Source organism: Callithrix jacchus, chromosome 22 (genome assembly GCF_049354715.1).
Source record: "Callithrix jacchus isolate 240 chromosome 22, calJac240_pri, whole genome shotgun sequence".
Lineage (NCBI taxonomy): Eukaryota > Metazoa > Chordata > Mammalia > Primates > Cebidae > Callithrix > Callithrix jacchus.
In genome coordinates, this window is record NC_133523.1 from 48,537,568 (window position 1) to 48,558,953 (window position 21,386).

General features: G+C 58.1%; 1 protein-coding gene across 8 annotated transcripts; it reads left to right on the top strand.

Moving 5' to 3' along the window:
• Window positions 1–172: 172 nt before the first annotated feature.
• EPN1 (epsin 1) lies at window positions 173–21,001 on the top strand. Of its 8 annotated transcripts, none has more exons than XM_035286750.3 (11): window positions 173–425; window positions 3,422–3,770; window positions 11,141–11,390; window positions 14,462–14,586; window positions 14,901–14,975; window positions 15,548–15,631; window positions 17,169–17,472; window positions 18,094–18,204; window positions 18,333–18,419; window positions 19,981–20,238; window positions 20,384–21,001. In XM_035286750.3, the coding sequence occupies exons 2-11, from the start codon at window positions 3,543–3,545 to the stop codon at window positions 20,590–20,592; spliced, it is 1,731 nt and encodes a 576-aa protein (XP_035142641.1). In that variant the 5' UTR covers window positions 173–425; window positions 3,422–3,542; the 3' UTR covers window positions 20,593–21,001. The 8 variants fall into 8 exon arrangements, with proteins under 8 accessions (XP_035142641.1, XP_035142644.1, XP_035142642.1 ...); XM_035286753.3 differs by having other exon boundaries at window positions 19,981–20,177; XM_035286751.3 differs by having other exon boundaries at window positions 3,442–3,770.
• Window positions 21,002–21,386: the final 385 nt, after the last annotated feature.

Here is a 21,386-nt window from a genome sequence, read left to right on the forward strand (position 1 = left end):
GCCTCGGGGTCCCGTGCGGAGCCTAGCGGCGGCGGGCAAAAATGACGTAAAGAACACTTAGTAACGGGGACCTGCGCGCCGGAAGTGATGCCTCCCTGGTTGGCTGGGCTGCGGAAGTAACTCCCGCCTGGGCCGGGTGCGGCACGGGAGGGCGGGGAGCGCGGCAATTTCCGCTTCCGGTCCGTCGCCTTCGGTAGCTTCCCGTCTTCCCGGCGGCTCCCCTCCCCCGCCCGGCTCTCCGCGCCCCTTCTGGGCGGCGGGGCGGCGGGGCCCTGGGCGTGCGGCCCTCCGTGCGTTTGTGCGTGCGCCCGTGCCGCCTCCTGGTCCGCCGCCCGCGGCCCGGCGCACGCTCCGCGACACCGAGGCCGAGCGGGGCAGGGTGCTGACCGCCATGACCCCCCGGAGCCCAGCGTGAGGGGGCCGAGGTGAGCGCAGGGGACGCCGGCCCGCTTGCTCCGGGTGTTCGGGCTTGGTCCGCGGCGCGTGCGGGCTCGGGCCGGGCCTCGGGTTCTGGGTGTCTCTGGCGGCCTTTGTGTCTCTTTTCTTGGGTCGGCCTTGACTGCCCCCGTGTCGGTGTCGGTGTCGGTGTCGGTGTCTGTCTCTCCCCCTGCCCCTCGTGTCTCCCTCTCTGTCGTGTCTGTCGGCGTCTGTTTGCCGTGGGCCTCTGCCTGTCCCAGTGGCCTTAGAAGAGGGTTTGGACGTAGGAGCGTGTCTGTCCCGAGTCTCTTTCTCCTCTGTCATGTCCGTGTCTCTCAGGATTTTGTTCTTGTCTCTGAGTTTCCGAGTCTTCGTTTCCCAGGGTGTCCCCAGCCCTCCCCTGCGGACTCTTCTGCCCCGTCTTCGCATCTGTTTTTGCCCCCGTATCTATCACCTCCGATCCTGAAGTCTCTTTCCAGGAGTCTTGCTTGGTCTAGAAGAATCTGCCCCTTTTCTGCAGTTTTCTGAGTCTCTGGTGTGATGGTGAAGAGTCCCAGGCTTGGATTCAGAGGCCCGGGCTGCCTGCTAAGCCGTGCGATATTTGCCATGTGCTATTGTGTATCTCCAAACCTCAGTTGCCTAGTCTTTAAAATGGGACGTTCATAGTTCCTGCACCACAGGGTCCTTGTGCATGTAAATTGAGGTGATGCTTCTACAGTGCCGGGCCGTCTCTGGTACAGAGGAAGTGTGTAATTACGGGGAGCTCTGGTTTTTATTATTACAGTGCTTAGAGATTTTGACACAGGAAGCGTTAGGTGTCGGTCGGTCATTGGAGTATTCCTTGGGGAATTTTGTCATATTCTTTGTATGCTTTTTAATCTATTAATTCTCGGAATCAGTTTAATTTGAAATACAGTCATTCTAAGCAGTATCTAAGAACTCTTAGCTTTGATGTGCTAATCTATGTTTTTCTCCTGCACACTCCACAGTGTGAAGACAGTGCAGTGTCTGCTGCCACCCTTTTGGAGCTGTTCTCTGCTTTTTTCTCTGATGATAGCAGCCAGTGTTATTGAGCGCCTACTATCTGTGGGGCACACGGCCAAGCACTGTATGTACCCATCTTATTTAATCAACAGGCCTGCCAGGTAGGCCTTCTTTCATTTCAGAGTGGAGCAAACTGCACCTCAAGGTTTGTGCTGCAGGTAGCTGATGTGGCCAGGATTTGAACCCGGTTGATGTTCTTTTCCATTATATGCCATTCTTTTGTCTCTTACTTCTCAGTGCCAGGTGTCATATTGTTTCTGGGCCTCTATCTTTCCTCCTTGGCCTCCTGCCTCCCTATTTTCCCATGTCTCATATCTGCTGCTGTCTGTGTCTTTCTCACTGTCTCTCTGGGTAGTTCTCTCTGCCTGGGTTTCGGTGTGTCTGTTTCTTGTCAGTCTTCTTCTCTGTATTTGTTAAATTCATTTCTTGTCAGTCTCCTCTATATTTGTTACATCATTGCTTCATCAAAATGTGTTGGGCTGGGGCTGCTTTGGGACATCTGTCTTCAGGTGCCTGGCCCTGTGGCCTGAGTTGGAAGCAGAGGCCAGCCTCTCTCAGTCATCCCTATCTCCCCTGGGCTTACATCATCGTAAGGCTTTGTAAGCCTCCCTCTGTGGCTTGTTGGAGCCTCATAGACTGGTGATTAGAGCTGGCTCTGGAACCAGGCTGCTCCAGGAGTAAGGTGTGTGTCCGTGGGCAAGAAGCTGAATCTCTCTGTGTCTCAGTTTCCACCGTGTGAGGTGGCTGTGAATCATGGGGTTGTTTGAAGGGTTAACTGACTTAATACATGTAAAGCGCTTACAGCAGGGCCTGGCCGGGATAAGAGCCTCGCAAGTGTCCGCTGGTGTAATCATCATTTGCTTGACTCTCCTTCTGTTTCTTATCACCAGTTTTGGGTTGGGTTAATGTAATTTAGGTTAATTTAAAAGTACAAGTTTTGGAGTTCAGGTGGGCCTTGGGTTGAGTCTGCCCTGCCATTCCTGGTGTGTGACTTTGGTTGAATTATTTAACCTCCAGGAGCCCAGTCTCTACATGCACTGTTGAAAGAGGGAATGTCCCTCTCTTGTGCTGAGTGAGTGCCTGGCTCTCAGCTGGGACCCAGGCAGTGGAGCTGTTAGGTTCCTTATCTCTTCTGAGCCTTGGGCTTCGCCTGCCCTTGTCTGGTCCTCTGGCTTCCGCAGTTCCTGACACCCTGGGTTGGCTCCCAGCTCCTGCCCCTCTCTTTAATCCTTTCCATCAGCCTTCTTTCCCATGTGTCGCTTCTGCTGTGTATTCCTGTCCACTCCACCCTTGTTCCAGTGGTCTCACCTGCCCCCCACCCCCAACGTCCTCCTTGCATGGTTTACTGAATGGTTTTTCTGGGCCAGCTTCTTTGCTGGGAAAAGCCACGTCTAGACAAACAAGATCTCTGCCTGCTGGGGGCCTGAGGGTTGACCTTAGCTACAGAATCAGACAATATAAAATCGTCAGGGAGATTGAGTTTACTGATGAGGCTCCAGGGAAAGGCAACCATGGTGTTTGGATGTGGACTTGAGAAGTGTTAGCAGAGCCCTGTGGTGAGTGTCCGTTCCTGGGTGAGGAAGAAGGAGCGCATGGGCAGGACGGAGTATCTCGGGACACGCCGCCAGTGTTTACAGAGTGTCAGTTCCCGAGATGGCCACATGGAGCCCCATTTGACAGACGAGAAGGCTGAGGTGCAGAAGATGGCAGCCTACCTAGCGTGGCCTGGCCAGGAAGTGGCCGAGCCAGGGCATGGGCCTTTAATCTGCCACTGCATACTTTGCCTCACTGAGCAGGGGCCCCGGCAGGAAGGAGGCAGCCTATTTGAGGAACTGAAACATGGATGGGGTTACTTTCAGGCCTTGAGGTTAACAAGGGACAGAGCCTTGTGGGCCACAGTTAGGATCTCATCTTTGACCCTGAGAGCTCTGGGCAGCCCATGTCCCATTTGTGTTTGCAGAGGTCCTCTTCCCCTCTCAGATGCGGTGACCTGCCAGCGCCTGCCACTGCCTTTGTCCAGAGTCTCCCCATCTCTCCACGCATCAGGGGCCCTGTGCCCCTTGCTGCTGCAGCAGGGCACCATGTCGACCTCGTCCTTGAGGCGCCAGATGAAGAACATCGTCCACAACTACTCAGAGGCGGAGATCAAGGTTCGAGAGGCCACGAGCAATGACCCCTGGGGCCCGTCCAGCTCCCTCATGTCAGAGATTGCCGACCTTACCTACAACGTCGTCGCCTTCTCAGAGATCATGAGCATGATCTGGAAGCGGCTCAACGACCACGGCAAGAACTGGCGGCACGTCTACAAGGTCAGCGCCCTGCTCTCCTCTGTGGGCAGGTGCAGGGGCTCAGGCGGGGGGATGGGAGCCTGTGTGCACTCTGCCTGGGTGGCTTCCTGGTTCCCAAGGGGAGCTGGAGAAGAGTAAAGTCTCTCCTTTTGTTTAATGAAGGCAACGAATATAAGGCCAAGGAGTCGGGAGCCTGGTGATTGAAATCTGTCTGTGAGTGAGTGGTGCGATTCGTGTGCTCAGGAGGCCTGAGAGGGCCCTTGGTGCCCATCTTTCCTGTGTGCCCAGACACCCAGTGCCTTTCCTCACAGCAGCCACGGCTCCACTCTGGGCCCCGTCTGTGAATGCGCCTCAGGCAGGTGTGTGCTCCGTGGCAGTCAATGCCAGGCTGGGATGAACGCCGAAACAGCGTGGTGACCTCACACTCCCATCAGACTCAAGCCTGCGTGCTGTTTGCTGGCATCAGTCTGATTGTGGGAGAGACAGGACCGTGGGGACAGAATGCGGATAACAGGCTGGCACTAGCGGGATTGAAGGGGAGGGGTCAGCTACACAGCGCAGCACGAGGACATTTTGGGGTCAGTGAGACTGTTCTGTGCCTTGAGGGCAGTGGTGGCTTCATGTCCTCTGCGCTTGTCAGAACTCAGGCTGACGTTAAAATGCGTGGGCCTTGCCGTATGTAAATTAGACCCCAGTTTAAGGAAGGAAGACGAGACTTTATCTCACACACTTCCTCTCAGGATGTAAAAGATTTGTCACTTTTTTCCTGTTACAACTGCAGAACATTCAGCTCTATGGATTGGCCATAACTAGTTTAACGAGTGCCTCCGTGATGGATTCTTTAAAAAGGGTTTTGGAGTGTTTTGCTTTTAAGAACAAGACTGCCGTGAATATCCTCATATATTTGCTGTTTTCTAGAACTGGAGCTGCCACGTCAAGAGGCTCGTGCATGTGTAATTTCGGTGAACGTGGCCGAAGTGCTCGCCACAGATGCAGCGTAGTTGCTGGCCCTGATCCAGTCACTGACCAGACACGCAGATCGCAGGGGTTGCGCCTGTGAGCAGGACTCAGCGGCCAGGGGCCTTAGCGCACAGATAATCCCTGCCTGTGGTCATTGTGTTCCTTATGTAATGGCAAAGTGGCCAAGGAAACAGGCTGGGGCCGGGTTACACTCCCGGTGGCAGGATCTCAGGCTGGTCCCTGGATCTTCCTCTGCGTGAGGGTCTGGAGTCCCTTCCCGTGTGACTTGACGTGGGGGCTGGTGAGTGTCATAGTCCTGCTGCTGCTGTTCCATTGGCAAGCCTCCGCGGAGGGTGCACGAGACCAACAGGGCAGCTGAGGTCCCTGTCCTTGCTGATTTTTGAGACTTCCTGCCTAGGTGGGGGTGGTTCCCTCCGCTCACAGAGCAGGAGGCTGAGGCCGGAGCGCTGTTCCACCTAAACACTGGAGCAGTGGAGGTGGGTTTCCTGTGACTTATTCTCATGCCCGTCCCGACACACCAAGATCAGGTCAACTCAAGTTGAATCAGTTACGGGTAGTTCATTGTGAAGAGCTGGGTGGTGTTTGTGGAGTTTAGAATCATGGAAACGGCTAGGGGTGCAGGCGAGCCTCTATGGAGGCAAGGAGGAAGGATGGGGCAGGTGGGGCTGGAGGGCTGGGTGTGCAGAGGGGCTCCAGGCGCAGATCCTGCCTGCCAGTGGCAGAGGTGATGCTGTGGGGGCAGAGACTGAGTGTGGCCTCTGGGCAGGGCCGGCAGGTGCCAAGGCCTGAGAGTGCTGGGGAGCATGCACTGCTGGCAGCCAGGCCGGGCAGGAGAGGGGGATGTGGCCTCCAGTTCCTGGCAGGCTGCTCCCTAAAGGAGGTGGGAGAGTCTACACTGGGAAGCAGATGGATTCTTTTGTTCATGCTGCACTATTTGTCCTGAGGTCTCCTGTGGGCCAGCCTCTTGCTGGGTAGTGCTAGGGACCCAGCCCTGATCAGACCTGACCCCAGCCTTCAAGCGCTCCTGGGTAGGTGGGAGTCGAGTGGTTAGGCTGGCGGGTGCTGTGGAGGAGGCAACAGCACAAGGCCCTGCAGGCCTCGAGTGGTCAGGGCAGACTTCCTGGAGGAAGCAGTCAGCCAGTCACAGGACTCAGCCAGCCTTTCCACCCTGGGTTTTCCTAATAACTTTTTAAAAGTAGAGTTACTGAGGTGTAATTTGCATGCAGTAAAACCCAGCCTTTCCGAAGATAGAGTTCTCTGGATTCTGACAGATGGACATATCTTGTAACTGTCATCACAGTCAAGGCACACAAGGTGTCTGTCACCCCCAAAACCTCCCCTGTGGTTTTTGCAGCGCCTCCTGAGCCTCCCCAGGCCCGCTGTTCCTGCTGTGTTCTCCATCCTCGAAGTCTTTCCTGATTCTTGGGGCTCTCCTTTCTGTGCTCCCCACAGCAGAGTCCATGGCGCGGGCCTTTTGCTTTGAATGCTTGGGTTCCCCAGCCCATGTGGCTGAGGACATGGGGTTCCTGCTCTACCCTGAACCACTGATTCCTCACACTGAGGGCAGGGTTCAGTCTCAGTGCCCCAGGGGAGGGTTGATGGTGTCTGAAAATCCCCTCCGGACGCTGTCCTGAGAGCAGCCGTGTGGGGCCGGCGTGTGTCAGTGTTGTCTGTACTGCGGCACGTGATGATAACTGAGCACAGGCACAGGGCAGGGCTCCAGAGGGGCTCCCTGGGGCCACGTCCAGCCAGTGCCTGCCTTCTTGGCTGAGCACTTCTATCCTGCAGTCCCTTTCTGGAAGCACGAGGGACTGGCCCAGAGGGCCTGAGCCACTGTGAAGCTGCCACCCCCTCTGGCCCTCTCCAAAGCCCAGCGTGCTGACCTGTTCTGGCACGAGAGTGGGTCCTGTTCCCGACCATGGTCTTATTTTGTCAATTCAGTCCCAGGTGGTGGGTTGTGCGAGAGCAATCTTTCCACTTTGATGGATGGGGAAACTGAGGCCCAGAGAGAGTGGAGCTGGGGCTTGGGCCTGGGCCCATCTCTGCAGACTCCAGGCTGTTCTACCCTGCGACCCTGCTGGCTGGCACTTTGGGGGTCTTACTGTCCCCGTGGAGAGGGAGGTTGAGCTGTGGGGGCTCTGCACGGCCTCCCTGCATGGCCTTTGGGGTGAGTCTTGGTGAGTAAGGTCCGGGGTTTATTTGGTACCTTGTATGTGTAGCACGCATAGGTTCTCTTCGAATCCTCAGTTACCTGGTGAAGGAAGTACCTTTCTTCCTCCTCTGTTTTCCAGGTGCGGGAACTGAGATACAGAGATGCTTAGCTCTGTCACCTGAGTTCTCTGACGAATGCAGGGTCTCAGTCTTTATTTTAAAGCAGGGGTCAGCAAAGGACAGCCCACTGGTCACATCCCATTCATGGCCTGTTTTTGTAAATAAAGTTTTATTGGAACACGGCCAGGCCCATTCATCTGTGGCTGTGGAATAGTTGAGACGGAGAGTATATAGCCTGAAAAACTGTATTGTTATCATCTGGCTTCTTAGGGAAATGTTTGCTGATCCCTGTTTTAAACTCTATTTCTGCGTTGCAGGGTGTCCTTGACAAAGCTACCTTAAACATGAAAAAGGACTGTTGCTGGCCGGGCACAGTGGCTCATACCTGTAATCCCAGCACTTTGGGGGGGCCGAGGTGTGTGGATCATGAGGTCAGGAGTTCCAGACCAGCCTGGCCAATTGGTAAAACCCTATCTCTACTGAAAATACAAAAAATTAGCCAGGGTGCCTATAATTCTAGCTACTCAGGAGGCTGAGGCAAGAAAATCGCTTGAACCCGGGAGGCAGAAATTGCAGTGAGCCGAGATCATGCCATTGCACTCCAGTTGACAGTGTAAAACTATGTCTTAAAAAAAAAAAAATGTCGGGCGCGGTGGCTCATGCCTGAATCCCAGCACTTTGGGAGGCCGAGGTGGGTGGATCACGAGGTCAGGAGATCGAGACTATCCTGGCTGACATAGTGAAACCCCATCTCTACTAAAAATACAAAAAATTAGCTGGGCATGGTGGTGCATGCTTGTGGTCCCAGCTACTCGGGAGACTGAGGTGGAGGTTGCGGTGAGCCGAGACTGTGCACTCCTGGTTCAAGCCTGGTTGTCAGAGAGAGACTCCATCTCAAAAAAAAAAAGACTGTTGCTTTATGCAGTTGTCCACTGCTTTTTGTTTGTTTTTAGAAAAGCAAAGGAGAGATAATGACTTATTTTTTGAATTTTTTTTTCTTTTTTTCCACTTTTTTAGAGACAAGGTGTTTCTCTGTATTCCAGACTGGAATCCAGCAGTACAGGCATAGCTCACTGAGCCTTGACCTTCTGGGCTCCAGGTGTGGTTGAGGAGTAGCTGGGACCACAGGCACGTACCACCATGGCCAGCTAATTTAAAATCTTTCAAATTGTTTGTACAGTTGGGAGTCTCACTTTGTTGCCCGGGCTGGTCTTGAACTCCTGGGCTCAAGCAGGCCTCTTGCCTTGGCTTCCCAAAGGGCTGGGATTATATAAACATGAACCACTGCACCTGGCCCACTTGCTCTCTTCTAAAATAAGGGTTTAAAGTTTTCATTAAGGAGTTACGTACTAAGCACGTCATGATTGTGTAACACAGCTAGCTCTTAACGCGCGTGGACACCTGTGTAGGCTTTGCCCAGAGAGTACTGGATGCGTCCGGGCTTCCAGGTTCCCTCTGAGACCCATCTCCCACAAGCAGTGTGTCTGAGTTGAGTCTGCTGAGACTGTTCCTGAACTTTATACACGTGGAGTCACATGTGTGGTCGTGTATGTGTGTGTGGCTTCTTTTGCTCACTGTCAACATCAGGTCAGTGAGGTTGACTCTGCTATTGCATAAAGCAATTGTTCATTTATTTTGAGGAAGAGTTTCATGGTTGCCTAGGCTGGAGTGCAGTGGTATGATCTCGGCTCACTGTAGCCTCCACCTCCTGGACTTAAGCGATCCTCCTGCCTCAGCCTCCCAAGTAACAGGGATGACTGGCATGTGCCACCATGCCCAGCTAATTTCTTGTTATTTAATTTATTTATTTAGAGATTGTCACCCAGGCTGGTCTTGAACTCCTGATCTCAAGCAGTCTGCCTACCTCAGCCTTCCAAGGCACTAGGATTACAGACTTGAGCCACTGGCCCAATTTATTTTGTTGTATGTATGTAGGTATGTATGTATGTATTTTTTTTTTTTTTTGAGACGGAGTTTCACTCTCGTTACCCAGGCTGGAGTGCAATGGCGCGATCTCAGCTCACCGCAACCTCCGCCTCCTGGGTTCAGGCAATTCTCCTGCCTCAGCCTCCTGAGTAGCTGGGATTACAGGCGCGCACCACCATGCCCAGCTAATTTTTGTATTTTTAGTAGAGATGGGGTCTCACCATGTTGACCAGGATGGTCTCGATCTCTTGACCTTGTGATCCACCTGCCTCGGCCTCCCAAAGTGCTGGGATTACAGGCGTGAGCCACTGCGCCCAGCCTGTTTATTTTTAAGTGGAGTCTCACTCTGTCTCCTGGGCTGGAGTGCAGTGGCGTGATCTTGGCTCACTGTAACCTCTACCTCTCTGATCCAAGGAATCCTCTTGCTTCAACTTTCTGAGTAGCTGGGATTACGGGCATGCACCACCACATCTGGTTAATTGTTTTGTATTTTTAGTGGAGACAGAGTTTCGCCATGTTGGGCAGGCTGGTCTCGAACCCCGGACCACAGGTGATCCTCCAGCCTCAGCCTCCCATGATGCTGGGGTGACAGGCACCAGGCACTGCGCCCTTCCTCGTTTGTTTTTTTATTTTGGCGTATGTGGTAGTCCCACTGTGTAAGTTTGCTGTGGTTTATATATGCATTTCACTGTGGGTGGGTATTCGCTCATTTCCCACTTCACAATCTTTTTAGCTGCAATTCTAAAGTCCAGAGAGCTCTGAAAACAAGTTTTTCTTGATTCACTTGGCACAGAGTGTGGGCACAACCCGCTGCCTGGAGGGTTCTCTTCTGTGTTGTATATGTGTTGTTTTCCTGGTCTGCACTCATGAAAATTCCGAATTCCAGAACACAAGAGCCGCAGGAGTTCTGCAGCTGGGACTGCCTCTTGGCTTGCGGCGTGCTAAGGTGTACAAATGGCTTTCCTTGCTTCCTTTCTCCTCCTCTGTGAATACCTTGAGAGCTGGTTAAACACTAATCTCTGATTACACTGTAAATACTGTTAACACACCTTCCAAAGGCCTTGCCAGAGCTAGGTCCAGCTGCCTCAGAGGGCGAGAGATATGGATGGCCCTGGCATTTTTCCTGGCACATTTCTCCTTGGTTCAGACAGAGCTTAGTTGTGACAGCTGAGTCCTTCCTTTTTTTTTTTTTGGCAGTACTCTAGCCCTAGGAGCCCTCGGGGGGTTTCTGTGGCTCTGTGAAGGTGTGCCTTTTTCTGAGGTCAGTGACCAAGACACCCCCTGCAGAGCCTTAAAGGGGCCATGACCCCCCAAGTGCAGGACTTGAGCCTGAGTTGGGAGAGCCCCAGAGACCTTGGTCCCCCCCCCATCCCCAACAAATTAATTTCAACTTGTTGAAGGGGGAGTTTGTTCTCATGGTGTAAAATGCAAACATGCCAAAGGGTGCAGATTGAATGGTTCTGTTCCCTCCGCCTGTCCTCTTGCTCCCGCTGGTGTCAAACCTGGGTGCCCTTCCCGAGAGAGCCCGGGCCCACACAGGCCTTTGTGTGGATCTCCTCCCTTCTTGCAGAGCGGGTCAGCTCCTGTTCCAGGCTGTTCAGTGCCACTGTGAGGTTTTAGTCAGAAATGGTGACATACTTCAAGCTGAATGCTAAGCCCCCCCCCATTCATTGTGATTCAGCAGATGTGGTTTTCTTGGCCATGTTACTTTAGATTTTAGTTTTAAAGAAATAGACAGGGCTCCGGGACACCCAGCGATGCCACGGTGGCCAGGGTGACTGCAGTGGCCATTGCCTCCTCTGTCAGTTGAGATGGAGCTCCTGCACGGTGCAGCTCCCACTTTGTACTGAACAGCTCCGCGGCGTTTGGCCCATTCACAAGGTTGTGCAGCACCTCTGTCTAGCTCCAGAAAGAAAACCCACAGCCTTCAGGTGGTCCCTGTCCCTCCCTCCCTGCACCCCGGCAACCCGTAGTCCACTCCCCGCCTCTCTGGATTTGCCTGTTCTGGAGATTCGTGTCAGCGGACTTATGCAGTGTGGCCCTCTGTGCTGGCTTCTGTCGCTGAGCACAGTGCTCCTGTGGCTGGCCCCGTCATGGCGTCTGTCCGTGCTCCATTCCTGTGCGTGGCTGCGTGCTGCTCTGTGGGGACAGGGCCTGGCCTCGTGCAGTCTCCAGCCTGCCGTGTGACTGGGTGTCCCCGCGCCCACCCGCAGGCCATGACGCTGATGGAGTACCTCATTAAGACCGGCTCGGAGCGCGTGTCGCAGCAGTGCAAGGAGAACATGTACGCCGTGCAGACGCTGAAGGACTTCCAGTACGTGGACCGCGACGGCAAGGACCAGGGCGTGAACGTGCGTGAGAAAGCCAAGCAACTGGTGGCCCTGCTGCGCGACGAGGACCGGCTGCGGGAGGAGCGGGCACATGCACTCAAGACCAAGGAGAAGCTGGCACAGACCGCCACGGGTGAGCCCCCTTCCTGAGGCCCTTGGTGGCCTCAGATCTGTCCTCTCTGGCTGCAGAGGCAGGAGCGACTGAGGCGGCCCCTTTCTCTCTCCCCGCCTGGGACCCCGGTTCTGCTCTCACTTGGGTCCTTTCCTTTCCTGCTGCAGCTCTGTACCCTTCCTGCCTCCTGCCCCATGCCCCAGGGCAGGCCTGGGACTGGGGACCTTTATCTCGCTCCCCAACAGGCACAGGGCCTGAGAGCAGCCAGTGCTGGAGGCCGGGCTCTGAGGCGACACGCACAGCGACCCCTGGGGGCACTGTCCTTCTGTCTGTGCTGAGATGAAGGGACATCGGACAGGCAGGGTGGTCTGGCATGGCACAGAAGGAAGGCCAGAGGCAGGGCCTGCGGGTTGCTCCAGGTGTCTGGGCCTGTGTTAGGAGCCTTGACAGTGCTTGCGTAGGTGGCAGACGCAGGCTGCTGGGAGGTGACCTGCACTGAAGAAAATGGTGGAAATAGTACATGGGCCACGGCTCTGTCCCACGAAGCATTTCCAGTTCTGTGGATGGGGTGGGTTCGGACTGTGCTGGGAAGTATTGTCTATGGTGGTTGGGAAGAGACTAGTCTAGCTGCCTTTGGCCTGCAGTGAGGCTGGGAGAACGTCTGCGAGGCTCTTCCTGCTCTCCAGGAAGTGGAGGCACCTCAGCGGAGCTGTGTGAGATGGGGCGAGGCCACCGGAGGACTGCCCTAGAGGTGGAGCTAGGTCAGCCAGGCTGGCACAGACAGCAGGGAGGGCCCATGGCCCCCCTGGTGTCCAGCTCGAGGGACTGGACTGGTCTAGTGAAGTCTCGGCTGTTTGGACAGGTCTCATTTGGGATCACTGTCCAGCATCCATGGGGAGACACAGGCATGGCCGAGACTCCAGAGTAGGGACCCACAAGCCTGTACACAGCATTAGAGCAGAGAGAGTTTGAAGTGGAGGGAAGGAGGCTGGACTGGCTGGGGAGTGCTCAGAGCCGGGGATACCAGGAGGGAGTGTGGGTGGCAGAGAGGGCTGGTCAGCTTGAGGCGGGTGGGCAGCATACAAGGGCTAGTCAACTGGAGGTAGGTAGGCAGGAGGCATAGAGGGGCTGGCCACTCGAGGCAGGCAGGCAGGCAGGTGGGCATCGAGGTTGGGGTGGACTGAGGAGGGACCTTGGCAGGAGCCGGGAGCTACTTCAGGGCAGAGGCCTGTGGATGGGAGATCATGGCTTGGGAGTCGTCAGACTCTATGCAGGACCAGAGCCAGCATCCTCTGCTTTGCTGGCTGGCCATGCCGTCCAGTCTCAGCTTCCTGGCCCTTCTGGCAGATGTTGGGAAGCAGCTCCGCCTCTCCAACACTCACCAAGGACTCTGAAATCTGAATTTCTTGTAGTTTTCACATGACTTAAGACTTTTAAATTGTTATTTAATTTTTTAAGGTAGTGCTCTGAGTTTTTGCCCATCTTGGTGCATTCTTTTCATTTTTTTCCAGCCATTGAAACATGTAAAGTCCTTTCTTAGACCTTCTCAGGCCACCTGTGGCTGCCACTGTTGTGTGCTGGCCCCTGTCCTGGAGTGAGCTGTGGGGAGGCTGTGGCTGGGGAGGAAGATGGGGGCAGCTGGGGAGTGCGCCCTGAGACCCCAGTGGGTAGCACCAAGGGTGGGTGCTCCAGTGATGGGAAGGCCTGAGTGTTGCTGGCTGGGTGCTGGATTACCTGTGATGTGGGAGGCAGGGCCCTCAGGGCTTCGGGGCGTTGTATTTAATCACCACCGGGCTGGGGGGTTGGGCCATTTGCAAGGTACAGGTTAGGTGATGTCCTCAGAGGTTAGGAGGGAGTCCTGGGGCAGGGAAGGGGAAGAGGGGCCAGAGGGGTGTGGTCTTCCCCGTGCTCTGGCATCACCTGTGCCCCACGCTGCCCTTCTGTCTGCCCGTCCCCTCCAGATGGCCACTTACCCACCCAAGTCCGTTAGTCCCTGCTGGTTCTCTCATCCTCACCTCACATGGTTACTCTTCGCCCTGCTCTGCTGCACACTTGCCCCCTGGGGCACCCATGCACCCAGCCCTGCTAGGCTCACCACACGGGGGCCAGCTTGGGGCCCCTGCTCCCAGTGCGAGTGGGGCCTCCAGACAGCTGCCTGCTGTGGCTCCAGGCAAGGGGAAGCCAGGGCCTGCTCATCGAGGAGAGGCCTAGGCCTGGGCCTGGGCCGTGGGCAGGGTTTGAAGGGAAGTACAGGCACAGATGCAAGGCATCTTGCAGCTGGAGAAGCAGAACTTGTTGACAAGTCCACAGTGTTGGGGCAGGGGGGCAGGGAGGCAGGGTCCACTCTGGGGCTCTGGAGGCTGGGGCAATGGCCCTGGGCCTGGTTGGAGCCTTTCCCCTGGACTGCAAAGGGGCTGGGGTTCACAGGTCTTGCGGGTAGAGAGGGCAGTCAGAGTGTGAGTGCAGGCGGGGTCGCTGAGAGGTTGCTGCAGTTGAGGCTGGGGATATTGGCCCCTTCCTGGCAGGTCCAGCCCTACCTTCGTGTGTCCTCTCTCCCTTCCTGCTCCTGGAACCAAGGGCTCCTCGCTGGCCCACTCCCCAACCCCAGCCGGGTCGTGGACTCCACCATCAAACCAACGCTGTTCTCCCTGGCAAATTCCAGTTGTTCCTTGCTAGAGCTACTGCACTCAATGAGTCCGGGACACAGGCCTGGGAGCCCGCTTCCTCCCATCCCCCAGGGCCCAGCAACAAACCCCAGGCCGCAGAGAGTCCGGATGGTGGCAGGGCTCAGAGGCCTCCAGGGTTCCCCACCTGCTTATCAGGCCGACTTTTGCTCCTGTCCTTCCCGGAGGCCTGGCCTCTCCCATGGGTGGGGCTGCCTGCACCCCTTCTTGGGAACCCTGCATCTCTGCCCCTCCTCCTCTGAGCACCTGGTATCTGGTCCCCACCTCTCAGTCCTGGTCTTGGCCCTCAGAGGTTGGAGGTGGGAGACGGCGGGGTTTGGAAGCAGAAGCCCCAGTCTGTCTATCCATGGGGTTTCCTGTCTCTTGTTCCCTGGCCTGGGTCTCATAAGTTTCTCCCCCGTCCTCCAGCCTCATCAGCAGCTGTGGGCTCGGGGCCCCCTCCTGAGGCGGAGCAGGCATGGCCGCAGAGCAGCGGGGAGGAGGAGCTGCAGCTCCAGCTGGCCCTGGCCATGAGCAAGGAGGAGGCCGATCAGGTACCGGGTGTGCAGCCGCGGCTGTCTGCCCGCCGCCCACCTCCGCGCCTCACCTCACGCTCCTCCTGGCCAGACTCGGGCCTGGCCCTCACTGTCACCGCTTCTCGTGCTATCACTCGCCTCCTCCCCAGCCTGCCTCATCCTCACCCCTCTGTCCCTCTGCGTGTCCCTCTCTGCCTGTCTCTTGCTGGTTCAGGGACCCCAAGCCCACTCTTTCTTCGGCCCTATCTGACCCTGGCTCTGCCTTTGCCTTCGCCTCTGTGACTCTGGCTCTGGCCCCTCCCGCCGTGCCCCTCACACTCTCTCTCCCCCAGCCCCCGTCCTGCGGCCCCGAGGACGACGCCCAGCTCCAGCTGGCCCTTAGTTTGAGCCGAGAAGAGCACGATAAGGTCAGAGCAGCCTCTTTGTCCCTGCCTCTGCCAGGGGCTCCCCTCAGACCAGCCCCGTCGCCCCTTCCTGAGTCCCCTTCTGCCATCCTGCTGGGCCGAGGTCCACAGGCTCACGAGAGGTGAAACGCCAGAACCTTCAGCTGTAGGATATAGGACCTCAGGTCAGACAGAGCCTGGGTGGCGGCCAGCGTAGCCCTGCCATTGTTCCTCGGGTGACCAGGGTGCCTCCCTCTTCCGGCACAGGAGATACCACCTAGGAGGGTGCCTGTCCTCCCTGGGTGCCCCGGCACAGCCCCCACCCCCTCAGTCCCTGTGTCCTGCCTGACCTCTGACCCAGGTGTCCCATCCGCAGCGGGTGCCTGTCCTCCCCGGGTGCCCCAGCACAGCCCCCACCCCCTCAGTCCCTGTGTCCTGCCTGACCTCTGACCCAGGTGTCCCATCCCCATTCATACGTCGTCCGCATCCCATCAACTCCTTCAGCCAGCCGCCTTTGCCGGGATGGGCTGGGGTGGGCTGGGGTGGCACCGTGGCTCATGTTCTCGCTTCTTCCTGGTGCTGCCCATGCCCCACAGGAGGAGCGGATCCGGCGCGGGGATGACCTGCGGCTGCAGATGGCGATCGAAGAGAGCAAGAGGGAGACCGGGGGCAAGGAGGAGGTGAGCGGGGCTCCCGAGGGCGGCCAGGCGCCTGGAGCAGAGGCTGACAAACAAGCCTGCTTCTCCCTCCCTGCTGGGGTGAGGCCGCTGACTGACCAGGCTGCCCTGTGACCTCCTGTGGTCAGCGCTGGTCATCCCACTTCAGGCTGAGCACTGTGAGGGCCACCACCAGCCGTCTCGGCTGGATGAGGAAGGCCCGGAATAGGCCAGCAGCTGACACGGCCATCCGCCCCACTTGCTCCGACACCTCCTTGGTGCCAGGCCGTGTGCTGGTGAGCGAGGGAGGCGTGGTCCTGCCCTCCCAGACAGTGTTTCTGTGGCGTTCTGTGCTCTGCAGCTGAGTAGCAAACCCACGACCTTGTGCGTCCAGGTCATGCTTCGGTGCTTCTCTATGATGAGATCCGCTGGCTGGTTCTGTTTTGAGTCAGGGCTGAGGTCACTCATGCTGCTGGGCCTGGGACATCCACACGGGCCTTGCCCTCTGACCTCCTCCCCTGGCCTCTCCCCGGTCACTAGTCTGTCCCAAGTGTCCTCACAGCACAGCAGCTGCTGCCACCCCCCACAGGACAAGTTTATTGGGCTGGGTTGGAGCTGGCTCGCCAGCCTGCACTGCTGCTGGTCTTAGCGGGTCCTGAGGGGCCAGCCCAGGTTCGAGGGGTGGGGACGAGGCCGCTCTCCATGGGAGGCAGCAGGCAGCTTGTGATCAGGCACAGTGGGGCTTTCTTGGTAGACAGAAAGCCTCTTTAGGTTGGCCTCGGTCAAGAGGCCTCTGTCACAGCTCAGAGTCACCCCAGGGCTGCCCTGCTGGAGGAGCGCCAGGTCTCACCCATCTCTTCTGCCCCTGCCCCTGCCCCTACCCCACACTCAGCTCTTCCCCTCACAGCCCCCTAGGGCCTCTGCCTCATGGTGCCGACTGGAGGTGTTTGCATGAGTATGTGGGGGCACCTCCCCTTTCCGAGACCAGCACTCTGGTTAGCCGGGCCCGTCGTGTGCCCACCTCCAGAACACAGGACCTTGCTGTGTGTGCATGTGGCACGGGAAGGCCTGCAGCGTGATGACTGCAGGGCCGTGTGGGGGCATCATGAGAGGTGCTCAGAGTGGCCTGAGTGACAGTTAACAGGGGCTTCCCAGGGGAAGGCATGGCACAGGGGCTGGCTAGAGAAGGCGCAGTGGACAGAGGGACGGCTCAGCCTCTGTCCTTAGTCAGGGCCAGGGGACCTGGGAGCAGGTGGGGTGAAGGGACTGCCCTGCTGCAGTGTGGAGAGTGGATGCGGGCAGGGGTGGAGGCCATGTTGGGGTGCCCTGGGGTAGGGGAGGCTGGCAGAGGTTGTCCGACCCCAGGACGTTCGAGGAGGGAGCACAGGTGGCATGTTTGGGGCCTGCTTCCCTCTCATTCCTTCTGAATGGATGGCTGCTGTCTGGTTGCCCAGGGCCTGGCCACCTCCCCAGCTTGGTGCCCAGCTTGGTCCCCAGCTTGGTCCCTGTCCCAGGCTTCCCACCGCTTGTTCATGCTCCTTCTCTTCTCTCTCCCCCACAGTCATCCCTCATGGATCTTGCTGACGTCTTCACAGCCCCAGCTCCTCCCCCGACCACAGACCCCTGGGGGGGCCCAGCACCCGTGGCTGCTGCCATCCCCACGGCTGCCCCCACCCCAGACCCCTGGGGTGGCCCCCCTGTCCCTCCGGCTGCTGATCCCTGGGGGGGTTCAGCCCCCACGCCAGCCTCTGGGGACCCCTGGAGGCCTGCTGCCCCTGCAGGACCCTCAGTTGACCCTTGGGGTGGGACCCCAGCCCCTGCGGCTGGAGAGGGGCCCACGCCGGATCCATGGGGAAGCTCCGATGGTGAGTGTGTGGCTGGCTTGCACGAAGCCTCCAAGCCTGTGTGCACCTGTCCTTGTTTGGCTGTGCCCTTGGACAGGGACAGATGCAGCTAAATGGCGCCAGGGCAGTGGTGGGGGCGTCCTGGGTGCAGGAGAGGGGCCGAGAGGGGTCGTATGAGACAGCCCAGCACAATGTGCGTGAGATTGTGCCTTGGAGGACATGGTAGGGTGCTATGGAGAGGGTGAGAAGCTCAGCCGAGGGGCCGAGGCTATAGCCAGGGCAGAGCCTGTGTGGTGTAGGCATCTGGGGAGCTCAGTGGGTGGAGCTGGGAGGTGCAGGTGGAGAAGGGGCCTGACGCCCAGCTGGACGGGAAGGGTAGGGGAGCCATGGGAGCTGGGGAGGGCTGGTCAGGTCTTGCAGTGGCCGTGGGGATACCCCTCACCGCAACTGGGGTTCCAGGGGCAGAGCCTGGCAGTGATGCCCAGTTGGAACTTGGTGTGTGCGGGAGGCCCGGTGGGCTTGGCCTCTTGGGGGCAGTGGGGAGGCTTTTTTGTAAACAGCCACAGATTCAGAGGCACTGGTCCCCTCAGCCACCCAGGCATTCAAGGTTGCCAGCCCTCAGGCTCTTCTGTCGTCACCCAGGTGGGGCCCCGGTCAGTGGACCCTCCGCCTCTGATCCCTGGACACCGGCCCCGGCCTTCTCGGACCCCTGGGGAGGGTCACCTGCAAAGCCCAGCACCAATGGCACCACAGGTACTGGAGTCGGGGTGGGAACAGAGCCCCGGGTGGGGGTGGGTGGGAGAAGTTAGTGTCTAGCATCCTAAGGGAGGGGTGGGTGCCTGGACTGGAGGGGTGCTGAGCAGAACACCCTGACCCCACAGCCGCCGGGGGCTTCCACACGGAGCCCGATGAGTTCTCTGACTTCGACCGACTCCGAACGGCCCTGCCGACCCCCGGGAGCAGCGCGGGTGAGCCTCTCCCCTCCTTCCCAGCGACCAGAGGGAGCCTTCGCTGGCTCTTCGGGAGCACTGTCCCCTGCTGCTTTGTCCTGCTCCAGGCAGGGCCGGCTGGACTTAGGGATGAAAAGTTCAGGTGGATAGTGGGGGCCGGAACCATCCACCTGTCTTTAAGAGAGTACGCTTCTTTATTTTAGATTGCAGACTTAGAGAAAAGTGGGGAGTGCTTCTCAAGGGTTCCCACCCAAATGTTGACCTCTGACCCTCTCTGCCTCCACATCACTCGAATGCCTTGCAAACTCTACAGGTGTGTCAGAGAACAGGGACTGTCTTGTCCTGTGCAGCAAGCTCCATGGACAGGGGTGTGGAAGGCAGCCCAGGTCCTCACTCACCTGCTGGCGGCGCCGGGGCCAGGGTGCATCCTCTCGGGTGCTGCTGGCTGCACTGGCTCACTGGGCCTTTCCTGGCACCCACCACCCATGAGGCCCGTCTTCCGAGTCCCGGGGTGGCTCTTCCTCCGTCAGGAGTGTCTGAGGTCATGGTGGGCCGCTAGTGCTTTGCCGCGGCCCCAACCCTGTCTGTCCATGATGAGTCTGTCGGCTTTGATCACTTGTTTTTTTTAACCGAGCTGTTACTGAAGCACAGGTTGTGGTACAGAACCCTGCTTCCGCTGACCGAAGGCGGGCACCTTGCCGGGACTGAGCGCAGCCCACCCCTCGTCTCAACTAGCTTCCAGCCTGCAGGTTCCCTTCTTTTAGGCCCTTTTTTGTCCCATACAAACGTGTGCCTTTTTTCAACATTAGATAGAATTCTTAAATCTACTTAAAAAGAAAAAATCAGACCGAGCGAGGTGGCTCACGCCTGTAATCCCAGCATTTTGGGAAACCAAGGGGGATGGATGACGAGGTCAGGAGTTCGAGACCAACCTAACCAACATGCTGAAAATCCCATCTCTACTAAAAATACAAAAATTAGCCAGGCGTGCTGGCACACACCTGTAGTCCCAGCTACTCAGGGGGCTGAGGCAGAATTGCTTAAACCGGAGGCAGAGGTTGCAATGAGCCGAGGTCGCGTCACTGCACTCCAGCCTGAGCAACAAGAGCAAAACTACATCTCAAAAAAAAAAAAGGACCTCCAGCCAACAGACGCCTTCACACCAGCCTGGAACACATGTCTGCTGTGCTGTCTGTCCACTTGGAAGCTCCCGCTGGGGACCCTGTAGTCAGGGAGCGTCTGAGGGCAGGTTCCTGTGAGCCTTGAGGTGCCTGTGACAGGCCCATGCTGGCTTGGAGACCCTAGACGGCCCATCCCTGCAGCAGGTGCTGCCCTGTGGTTGTCAGGGTTACACCAGGGTCCGCCATTCCTCTTCAGTTTGCTCACTGCAATCAGACCCATCTTGTTTGGAATCTGGGCTGACATTCGAGCTTCTGGCCTGGGCAAGCAATGCCTCAGTTTCTCCTTCCCAAGGCCTCTGGCACCGGGGCCTTTGAAGCGCCTCCCAGGACGCCTGTACTGCTCCTGGGCTGGGACCTCACTGCTGTCTGCCCCTCTGAGCCCCTCCCGCTCCTTCCAGGGGAGCTGGAGCTGCTGGCAGGAGAGGTGCCGGCCCGAAGCCCTGGGGCGTTTGACATGAGTGGAGTCAGGGGATCTCTGGCCGAGGCTGTGGGCAGCCCGCCACCTGCAGCCACGCCAACTCCCACACCCCCAACCCGGAAGACGCCGGAGTCATTCCTGGGGCCCAATGCAGCCCTCGTCGACCTGGACTCGCTGGTGAGCCGGCCAGGCCCCACGCTGCCTGGAGCCAAGGCCTCCAACCCCTTCCTGCCAGGCGGTGAGTGTGGCCCCATTGCCTGCCTGCACCCTCCCCATGGGTCCCAGCAGAGCAGGCATCTCACGCCCCCGCCCGCACGTGCCGGATGGACACGGGTGGCTGCGCTGCTGACTCTGCTCCTGTCTCTGGTTTTCTCTCCCTGCAGGAGGCCCAGCCGCCAGCCCCTCCGTCACCAACCCCTTCCAGCCCGCGCCCCCCGCGACGCTCACCTTGAACCAGCTCCGTCTCAGTCCTGTGCCTCCTGTCGCGGGAGCGCCACCCACATACATCTCTCCCCTCGGTGGGGGCCCCGGCCTGCCCCCCATGATGCCCCCGGGTCCCCCGGCCCCCAACACTAACCCCTTCCTCCTATAATCCAGGGCAGGAGGGGGACCTGGCCCCACCTGGCCGCCCCCATTCCGGCTCTCTGGGAGATCAGTGTTGTGAGTGCATGTGAAATGGGGGTGCGCGCCCCCAGTGCCCTTCCCTGTCCTGGGGCCCACTCACACTACACCCTCTTCCCTTTCCCACCCTGCCTCCCGGGGGAGAAACTGGACATGGGGCCTGGGGAGGGAGCTGGCCAGAGAAAGACCCTTTCTCGTGGCATTAGAGGGGGAGGGGCGGCTGGGGCCCCATATGTTCCCCTCCCTCAAATTCCCAACCCCCAGTCAGTGTTTGAGCCTCCTCGTTCCCCTCACACACCCTCGGTGAACCCTTGGTGATGATTTTGGCGACTTTGGGAATAAATGGCACTTCCCATGGGCGTGGCTCCCCCAGATTCCCACCTGTGACTCGTGTGTCCCTCTGAGCCCCTTTGTCCAGTGACCCAGGGCTCAGGTCCTGTCTCTCAGGGGTGGCTGGGAACCAGCCCCTCTGTATCAGGAGCCCTGATTTCCCTGACCCTCCTGGGTCCAGGGGTGGCTGGGTTGGGGGTAGGAGGGCACAAGGCCTGGCGGAGCTGCAGCCCACGCAGGTCCAGGCACTGGGAGGCCAGAAGTGGCCAGTCGCTCCCAGTGCAGGAGGCCCTGCTCTGGAGAGCTCAGGAGGGTCTTCAGACACATGCTTGTGCTGCGGAGACACCAGGATGAGGTCAGAGAGTGGGGGTGGGGCCAGGGACACAGGAACTTTGGGGTCAGCTGGTTCCAGATTCAGTTGCAGAGGATCATTCC